Source organism: Delphinapterus leucas, chromosome 5 (assembly GCF_059928025.1).
Source record: "Delphinapterus leucas isolate spDelLeu-1000000601 "Yukka" chromosome 5, BTC_Dleu_Yukka2, whole genome shotgun sequence".
NCBI classification, from domain to species: domain Eukaryota; kingdom Metazoa; phylum Chordata; class Mammalia; order Artiodactyla; family Monodontidae; genus Delphinapterus; species Delphinapterus leucas.
The window spans coordinates 90,278,661-90,289,348 of NC_143133.1; the positions used below are offsets into that span (position 1 = coordinate 90,278,661).

Sequence of the window (10,688 nt, forward strand, 5' to 3'; positions counted from 1 at the left end):
ACCCGTGTCCCCTGCATTGGCAGGCGGATTCTTAACCACTGCGTCACCAGGGAAGCCCCTCATTCCTGTCTCTTAAAATGTTTCCTCCTCTCCATTTGCCTAGACTAATTTCTGAAGCACATCTACTCCAGCTCTCATGGGAAACTGCTCTATTATCAACTGTCACCATCTTTTCTGAACCTCTTTATGTCCATTAAGAGGGGAATGGAGGAGAGGAAAAAGTAACACTATGAACACAAATCCAAGATAGCAAAGAAAGTCACAGTGTGCTTTATATCCTACAACATGCTCAAGTTTCCTCAATTTCAAGATATCCTTTAAAAAAGTTATCATCCTCTTTCTCTTTTCTCCTTGACCAAAGCTTCAGTTTTTAGGAAAACACTTAGGGTTTTTGTTTGTTCTTTAGTTAAAAATCACTAATATAATGGGGCTCCCCCCAAAACAAACAATCTCAGGCTACATGAATATGAATGTAATGTCTAAAATGGACTGACAGTTCTGTTCTAATATGCATAAGTTAAATATTAGTTCAACAGTGAATGGAAACTACAGGAAGGTAGATTTAGCTTCAATATAATGCAAGAATAACCAGAACAGAGCTACTTCATGAATAGCCAATCATTGCAGGTATTTATTCCAGAGACTAAACAATTTAGCAGAAATGTAGTAAAATAATATGTCCAAAAAATGCATTCATTTGGGCCCAGCTAAAATACTGTTCTCCTGAAAATCTTTCCTGATTTCCGAATAGAATACAATTGTCTTTCCCCTGAATTCTCAAAGTGCTTTGGGCCTTTGTCATGGCACTTTATTAATCATATTCTGGGGACTTCCCTGGTGGAGCAGTGGTTAAGAATCTGTCTGCCAATGCAGGGGACAGGGGTTCGATCCCTGGGCCGGGAAGATCACACATTCCGCAGAGCAACTAAGCCTGTGCGCCGCAGCAAATACTGAGCCCGCCCTTCCTAGGGCCCGTGCTCTGCAACAAGATGCCCGTGTACTCCAACAAAGACCTAATGCAGCCAAAAGTTAAAATTAAAAAAAAAAAAATCATATTCTCACCTAAATTACTAACTGTGCATCTTAGTCTTCCCCTTCTCTACTCCCCTCTCAAATATTATAATCTAAGTTCTCCCTTAAGTGTAATTCTCTGGAAAGTCACAATTCCCAAAAATCCAACGATCTCAGTCTTCTACCTGTCTACACTATCACTGTTGCTCACCTCCTCCTAATGTTTCTAGATTTCTACCATGAGGCAACTTTGCTTCTCATCAAAATGCAAAAGTCCTCAAGGTCTGTCTTCTAATGTGGCAATTTCAGATTGTCAAATGGCTTCAGCTCTCAGATATACCTAAATTTATATGTAGTCTCTGCCATGAACTCAAATTTGACATTTTTAACCCCTTGCTGAATACCCACATATGAACTCACAGGTAACCCAATATATGCACCCTCCCCTATAAAGAGAAAGCAGTTTCCTTATTTCTGCTAATGGTGCCACCATCTTGTTTGCAAGCTTAGTTCTAAGTGACTTTCCCTCTTTAAGCTTCAAACTGCAAAATCTAGACAACTCGAAAATTTCTTGGAATTTGTCCCATCCTGTCTGTTCCCATTGAATTCAGACCCTTTCAGTTCTTCCTCAAAAGTCTTCCAAACTTCTGTATCATGTGTAGCATACACTGTATACAGCAAAATCCAAACACCTGCATTCAGTTTGAAGTATAAGGCCTTCCACTGAAATCCAGTCTGACATACAAGGCCCTAACCAACATTTCAAATTTATCTTCCATTACACTTCTCACCTCTCTAAACAAATTCTACGCTCTAAGAATATTATACCACTTACCATCATTACTCTAGGCCATTGTCTTACTTCATTCAACACAGGCTGGGTAAATAGGTGGGATAACACAAATTCATTCAAGATTTACTGAATACCTTCTATATATATGCCAGATTCTATGCATGGAAAAACAAAGGTGAACATGTCAGACTTGATCTGCTGCTTGGGAGACAGAATTCCTAAACACAATTATCTAATGATAAATGCTACAGCCCTACCACAAAGAATGTACCACTTGCATTGCAACAGGAGTAGAAATCTGACATGTAGAAAATGAGGAAGTGAGTATTTCAAGCCAGAGCTAAAAGAGAAAAGAATTTTTAGGAGACGACTGTCTCCTCAAAACCACAAACTGCTCCTTCATGCACTTTTCAAAAGCCTACTCAAGATCCTATTCCAACCCTACCTGGCTTTCTTAGCTAGGTCCCTCAGGCAGGATTAATCATTTCTTCTCTCAGCACTACATATATCTTCTTTGGCTCTTTTATTAACACATTTAGTCCTAGTAATATGTGTGCCGGTGCACAGGCACAACCCTCTCCTGTTTGGAAGTCTCCTTTAAGTTAATGTTGAGCATAAGCCTAGCAGTGTTATGCTTCCAGGAGATGCTCAAGACAGTCTTTGCAGCATCTACCATTACTTTGTACATAAAAGGATTAAAAATTTTGTTGAACAAATCTGTGATACTAAAGACCTCTTAAGGGAAGTCCCTGATGATCCAGTGATTAGGACTCTGCACTTCCACTACAGGGGGGCATGGGTTCGATTCCTGGTTGGGAAACTAAGATCCAGCATTCCATGTGGTGGAGCCATTTAAAAAAAAAAAAAAAGACCTCTTAAGAGAAGTAGCCTACCAAACTACAAAGGTATTTCAATAGTTAATGAATAAACCTCCTACAAAAGATGTAATGTACAACATGATAAAATATAATTAACACTGCTGTATGTTACATATGTAAAGTTGTTAAGAAAGTAAATCCAAAGAGTTCTCATCACAAAATTTTTTTCTATTTCTTTAATTTTGTATCTGAGAGGATGGTGTTCAAAACTTATGCGATAATCATTTCACGATGTATGTCAAATCATCATGCTGTACACAAACTTATATAGTGCTATGTCAATTTTATCTCAATAAAACTGAAAGGGAAAAAAAGCTTATATGGGGGAATGCTAATGAATAAAAAAATCATTAATCATGTAATTCCAAAATATTTTTAAAGTCAGTCTTCTATTCTCTAGTTCTTATTTATATGTAAATGTATATACGTGTACACATACTACTGCAATATGAAGTTAAGAGTTTTGAGATTAACTAAAGGTCCAAACAAAAGTAAAGCAGCTTTAACACAAGTAATTCTAAGAACTTTTTGAGATAAATCTAAAAAATTTAGCATTACAGTAGACCCACACAATATAGTCAATTTATTTTCAAAGGTACCAAAGTAATTCTCTTTTCAACAAAATGATTTTGGAACAACTTGATGTCTACATGTTAAAACAAAAGGAAGTTTGACTCATACTTTGTACCATGTACAAAAATTACCCTGAAATGGACCACGGACCTACATGTAAAACCTAACTCTAGGCTTCTAGGAAAAAGGACAGGAAAAAACCTTAATAACCTTAGGTTAAGTAAAGATTTTAGATAAGACACAAAAAGAAAAAATTTTAGAAAACTGACAAATTGGGCTTACATCAAATGTAAAACGTCTGTTCAAAGTCATCAAGAAAATGAAAAGACAAGCCACAGTATGAAAGAAAATATTTGTAGAATACATATCTAATAAAGGATTTATTCCCAGAAGACAGGCCTCTCCTAACTTAATAAGAAATCCAATTTTAAATGGGCAAAAGATCTGAATATACAGTCCACATCAAGATATACAGATGGCAAATAAACATGAAATCAATAATCATTCAAAATTACAAATTAAAACCATGATGACATACCACTAAATACCTTTAATGGCTAACATTAAAATCTAAAAATAATAAGTGCCTGCAAGGATGGGAAAAGTTGGCAGGAACAAAAAAATAGTATAGTCACTTTGGAAAACAGTATGGCAGTTTCTCATAAAATTAAACATACATGTCTCATATTACCCAGCAATCCCACTCCTACATATTTATCCAAAAGAAATGAAGTACATGTCCACACAGACACCTGTATGTTGTTTGCAGCAGCTTTATTAATAAACACTCAAAACCTGGAAACAACAAAATGACCATTAGCCAAGTGAATGAACAAACTGTGGTAAATCCAAATAATCAAATACTTGGCAATAAAAAGAACTTATTGATATATGCAACAACATGAAAGAGTTTCCAAAATATTACCTAAAGTTAATGCTATATGATTCTACTGATATGTCAGTCTACGAAAATGAAAATTATAGGGCTAAATCAGATCAGGGGCTAGAGACAGAAGGGAAAGAAATATATCTTGATTGTAGTGGTGGTTTCATGACTGTGTATGTCTATCCAAAATCATACAACTGAACACATGAAAAGACCAGTTTTTACTGACTGTAACTTATTCCTCAATTTAAAAAATTTAGCAATACAATTATGCTTTATATTAATCATTTCACAAACATTTATGGAGAATCTACCATATACCAAGCACTTATTTGTAAGGTAACGCTGAAATTGACAATATCCAACAGTTCAAAAAACGCAGTTTATTCAGTCTTTCATCTATTATATTAACAGAAATGAAAATGACTGATAATATCCAGTACTGTTAAAGGGGTGGGGGAAAAAGGCTCTTTCAAATACAGTGTTGGTGGAAATATAGTCACAACCTTTTGGAGATGTAATTTTGCAGTTTTAATAAAATTAATTTAAAATGAACACATATAACCAGTAATCCCACTTCTAAGACACACTACAAAGAAATACATGCACAATTGCACAAAGATAATAGGAAAGTTATAAAAATAGACAAAAAGTACTCTCCACAAAAGTTAATAACTAAATTGTAGAATGCTACAAATCCCATCTTTGGAAAAAAGGCATGATACAAAAAGAAATATACAAGATAATATGTGTTGTGGGTCTAGGGAAAAAAAAAAACTACATACCAATTCAGACCACCACTGGTAAACTATTTACTATACTGTCTGAATACTACAAAGAGTATATATGTACTTTGTGATTTTAAAAAACACTTTAAAATTTTCATTTACTTTCTGATAACCATCTAACAGATACATGTTATTAGTTAGAAAACATGGCTCTAGAATAAAGGTCGAAAGTGTGAAAATTCATTTAGCACTTCAAGCAAAGCAAAAAAGTAATCTGACATTATGCGTACAACATTAGTGACAATTTATGGTTAAAGTCTGAGTGTGCTTAAATACTACCAACTAATTGAAGATAAAATTGAGGAGGTGGAGATGGGAGGAACAGTGATAAAGATACCATGCTGGAATTTAAAATCAGCAGCTACACAGAGAAACAAAAACTTACTGCCTAGATCCTAAGGTGCACTCTCAAATTTTGTTGTTTCCAAGAGGTAATTTAAAAAACGTTCGATATGCCTACCTGATATAGCACTATTTTTTTCTGATAACCTAATATTAAATTAACGGTCTTAAAAACAAAAAAGTAACTGTCTTACAAGCAAAAATACAATACACTGAACCCCAACTGTGAAACATCAGTTCATATGCAATCATTAAAATATTGTCAAAGACTATAAAACCATAGGAAAAAAAGCAGTATAAAATTTGCAACTAAGATATGGTTTCAATAATATGAAGGCAATGTGTGCACTTGAACAAGAAAATGAAATTAATTCCTTAGATCTACTACTGCAAAATAATTATCAGAGCAGATTACAATACAAAAGAGAAGGTTATCCAAGTAAAGTAATTTTGTATTCCGTTAATTCTTTTTAATCTTAGGAATCTCTGAAATGGCACCTCCATTCTATATTAAGTAATAAAATAGATATATCTACATAGGATCATAAACTCTAGTTATACTAAACTGTTAACCCTGAACACCTGGCTACAACCACCACCACTATATATAAGCATCAAAATGCACAATCAAAAATTCACTCTTTGAGGAGCCTGGAATGTTCTGACCGACATCTATAACGAGTGATGAGAACTGCAGTATCTTTGGCTCAAGCAGCTGGGGGGGGAGGTGAGTAGGATTTCACTTATTGCAAATTACTTACATGAAATTTCATGTCACAATTTGGTGGCTATTTTAATAACTGGAAAAAGAACGTGCAAAATGAAAACTGCTGAGAAGTTGAGATACCATGTTGTCTTAAAAAGAAAAGTCAAGAAACCAAAAGAAAATGACATTTTGAAAAACAGAAAAAACTCTACAAAAATTTTTTTCAGTACTGTACAGTTAGATGTAGTACTTTATCTTGCTTTCTATAAAAAGAGTAAGATCCTAGTAACAGGATGCAGTTATCTTACCAGAAACTATGTTACCAAAGGCTATGTCTATGCTAGGACACAACTTGTCTCTACTATTGGATACTTACCCACCCCTTTCTCTCTAGAGCCCCTCACTCATGGCTGGTCTCACCCTTGTCAGGCCCAGGCCCATTCTCACTGAACCATGGACTGTAAGATCCATTTTTGACAGCTAACCTCATATTAAAATTGAAACCTTTGGAAATTCCAGATGGTCTTTGTTTAGAATGACTTTACCAATCGAAAGAGCAATGCAGGGCTTCCCTGGCGGCACAGTGGTTAAGAATCCGCCTATTGGGACTTCCCCGGAGGTTCACTGGTTAAGACTCTGCCTTCCAATGCAGGAGGCCTGGGTTAGATCCCTGGTCGGGGAACTAAGATCCCACATGCCATGGGGTGCAGCCAAAAAGTAAAAAAAAATAAAAATAATCCGCCTGCCAATGCAGAGGACACGGGTTCCAGCCCTGGTCCGGGAAGATCCCACATGCCGCAGAGCAACTAAGCCCGTGCGCCTAGAGCCCGTGCTCTGCAGCAAGAGAAGCCACCGCAAGGAGAAGCCCGCGCACCGCAACGAAGAGTAAGCCCCACTCACCACAACTAGAGAAAGGCCGCGCGCAGCAACGAAGACCCAATGCAGCCAAAAATAAATAAAATTTTTTAAAAAGAGCAATGTGTATCTATTTAGAACAGCAACCTTCAATTTGTTGTGGCACACCGCAGAATGAAAGCATCACAAACAAGATCTAAGCACCAGTCACAGAAATAAAAGGTAGCTGTGGATTTTTTCTCTTCTCAGGCCCCAAAGGTAAGGAGGCAAGTTTTGAAGTTCAGAAGCTATTAAAAGTGACCAAGCATTAAAGAAATGGAAACGCAGCCCCACAAAAATTAAAGCGTGTATTTATATTATGCTTTAAGGTTTAACAAGTAACTACACATTCCTCTACCTCCGTGAAATAGATAGGATATTAGCTTCATTTACAGAAAAGGAAACCATGATGTTTTGAGAGCCGAAGGAAAGGAGTTCAAGGTCCCTCAGTTATAGTTATGAGACAGAGGATTTGAAACCAGGTCTCCTCCCTTTAGTGACGTTTTCATTACACCTGCTTAACAACCACCGCTTATGAAGAACCATCAGGGATGCAAGAATATAAAAAAATTTAAAGTCTAACTTAGCTTATTTGATACTGTAGGGAGAAGCCAAAAGGCAGAAAACAGTAACATAACAGGAAATCCAAAACAGTCATCCTAGCATACTACAATAGTGTATCAACATAGGGTAAAATATCTGGAAATTAAGTTAAAAATACGCTGAGAAACAGCAGTCAAGAAACTGATTCTATTGTTTCTGAAGCCACTCCAGAGTTCTGGGAGATAGAACTTGTCTGTTCTGTCAGCCCTTAAATGTTTTCCAGTGGAGAGTTAAGTCAAGTTTGTCAATTAAATTCTACTGAATTTAAGTTCAGAAACAACCTAATTTGTAACTATCAAAACCAGCCTTGTAAAGGGGTCATTCCTCATCTCCATATGCACTCAGTATAAAATATGTGGGAAAAAGTCTTATTTAAAGCAACCTAGAAAATCCTGATTAACAGGCAAACAGCAATAATTCTTCAGGACAAGGAAACTGTTAACCTAAAGACACTATGGGTATTTACAGGTTTTCAGTAACTGATATGGAGATTTTCATTTTTGATCTCTCATAAATGAAATATGGATAATAAATATATCCTACTACCAAGAGTGCCAATCCTATTCAAACTCAAGAGCTGTCTGCTAGCAACTCAACTACTCACCTGCTAACTAAACACTCACTCAATACGACTATCAAATTATTAAAGACTTCTTTTCTTCTCCTTCCATTTTTGATCCCCATCCACCCCACAAGCATTCTGGTTCTTTCCTCTTGCTGCTTGTTCACCGCTGACAAACATTTCAACCCCTGAATATTCAGCAACCTGAACCATAACAGCTCTTAAATAGTAAACAATCCATTTGAGGTCCTTATCCTCCCTATAATTCGTGGACAACCTTTCAGAATTAAACAGCCTCTAGTGATTAAATCATAACACAAGGATACACATGAATAATCCTAAATATTTAAGAAAATGGGAAGATGAGAAACAACACATAATTCAGTACTAAGAATTTGAAACTAATCATACCGTCTATTTTTTGAGACCAGGATTTTGGACATCAAAAGGACCACTGGATACTAATAGGGTCAACTGTTTAGAAACTGTCCACATGCCTAAGGCTATATTAACTGCCAAATATGGAGCCAGACAAGGAATTCCCATCTTCTTCCCCTGTAGCATACGGGGTCGCGTAACTGCAGTTAATGATTCACAGATCCAGGTACATGCAATGCTAACATTTGGAAGACCAGCACCAGGTGTTAAAACCAATATTTCAACACAAGTTATTATCACAACAATCATGTGGGGGGCGGGGGGGAAGGGCACAACTTTGCTATTATTCCAGCTTCGGTGCACGTGGGTTCTGTGGGTTTTTGCTGGTGCTTGATTTTTAAGAGAGCAAAGGTACTGCCCCTCCAAAAAAAAAAAATCTGTTAAGAAAGTAGGCATACATTGGAGGGAAAAAATTGATCTATGCGGAAAATTGTAGATGCATATCTATACTCGCCCCAAAGCGGCACAGGGCCATCTTAAGAAATCTGCCTTTGGAGAGGCAGGTAAAATTCGATCAGATTCAACTAACAATATTAACACAATATACGGATGCTATGTTCCTCCCCTTGACTATCCTTCCCACCCTCCCCAAGAAGACATGGGGGAAGAGGAAGAAATCCATTCCTCAAAGCACTCAAACATCTCTTCTATTCCTGGGTCACCAAGAGATCGCCTACATAAAAAGGGCACGGAGAAGGCGTACGTTATATACAGCCCGGGTTTCCCCGCTCCTTCGGGATAAACCCGCGGGGGGAGGGTCAAGGACCGCAGAACACCAGGTACTGGGTAAGCAAAGCGAAGGCTGCCTTCAGAGCCGGATTCTGTTTTCGTGCACCGAAATGGTGCCCGGAGGCCGCTACTTTCGCATCTGCGTCGCTTATGCCTCCGTCGATACAGCCTCTTTTCCCCTCCCCCACGGGCGGGGCGGCGGCGGCCTCCCCACTGCCAAGGAACCGGGAATAAGAGCCGCAAGAGTCTGGGACGAGGCTGGTGGGCTCCGCACCCGAAACATCCTATCGGGCAAGCCCACTCCCCCATGTCCCGTCCGAAGCCTCCATCAGCGCGCCTTTGGGAGCAACTGCGTCCCCTTTCCTAGCTCGCCACCTCATCTCCAACAAACCCCGGCCCCACCTGTGCCCTCGGAGCCCTGCGTCCGCACGACGCGCACCGGTCACCTCCCCACCCCCCACACGGCCTCCCATCCCTCACCTGAGGAAGAAGCTCGGCTTCTCTCTCGCACACACAGCAGCGTAGGCAGCCGGCAAGAACAACGTCTCTCTCTGCAGCTACACCTCCGACACCGGAGCTCATTCACTGGACGGTTGCCTCGAGCCGCGGCGCGCGACTGGAATGTCCCCTTCCGACCACCAGACCGACCGCCCTTCCCGGCCCCCATACACACCTCCAACCAACAGCGGCGGCGGGTACGTCGCGCGGAGGTCAGCGGGAAAGTCGCCGAGGACCGGCTGCAGCAGATTGTTGTCGCTCGCCGCCCTCTCCCTCCTCCGACAAACCTCAGACCTCGGAACCGGAGAGCCACGAACTGGTTCCCCTCACAACCACCTCTTCCCGAGCGCCAGGCACTGCGGCGAACGACAAGGAACACGGACGTCCCGCCCCCTTTGCCACCGCCCCCTCTTATTGTTTTACCCCTGCCGAAAGGGCTGGGGGACCCCCCAGCACGGCTTCAGCCAATCACGCATCTCCTCCGCGAGCTGGACCCAACCTTCTCGCGTCTCTCTGCGGAGCACGCGCAGAACGCCGCCGCGCTCACGTACTCTCGCGCCCGGAAAGCCGGGGAACCGGAACCGGCGTGAAGCCGGGGCGAGAGTCCGCTGATTTGACGTCACAAGAAGGCTGCCTTTCTCCTGCCCTAAGGATCCGGTCTCTTCGCCCTTCGAGAGCGCACCCGAACAGGAGCCGGGTCGCTGCAGCGCTGTGCCTTCTGCGTTGTCTTTTGGGGACTGATTTTTCTGGTCCTTTTATGTTATTAAGAGGAAGGGAATTTTAGTGATTTTTTTTTTCTCTCTTAACTAGGTGTCTGCAGGTTGCTGCTCTAGACGAGAGTAAAAATGCAGCCAGTGGTTTCAGCTGCTTGCACCCTAAACTCAGCCTAGGAAATGGAGGTTTTTAAGCTCCACCGCGAAGTTCAAAATCGTTCAGCGCTATATTATGGGGCCTACTGGGTGCTAAGTACTGGGATGTAGAAAAAAT

General features: G+C 40.1%; 1 protein-coding gene across 2 annotated transcripts in view; it reads right to left on the bottom strand.

The window, feature by feature from the left end:
* G3BP2 (G3BP stress granule assembly factor 2) overlaps positions 1–9,833 on the bottom strand; it is a 30,758-nt gene extending 20,925 nt beyond the window's left edge. Inside the window, exon 1 of one of the 2 annotated variants that reach the window (XM_022599385.3) lies at positions 9,684–9,833. In XM_022599385.3, the coding sequence (XP_022455093.1) occupies positions 9,684–9,785 (102 nt within the window). In that variant the 5' untranslated portion in view covers positions 9,786–9,833. The remainder of the gene's footprint in view (positions 1–9,683) is intronic. The other variant, XM_022599386.3, reaches the window with a different exon arrangement.
* Between the last annotated feature and the right edge of the window lie 855 nt (positions 9,834–10,688).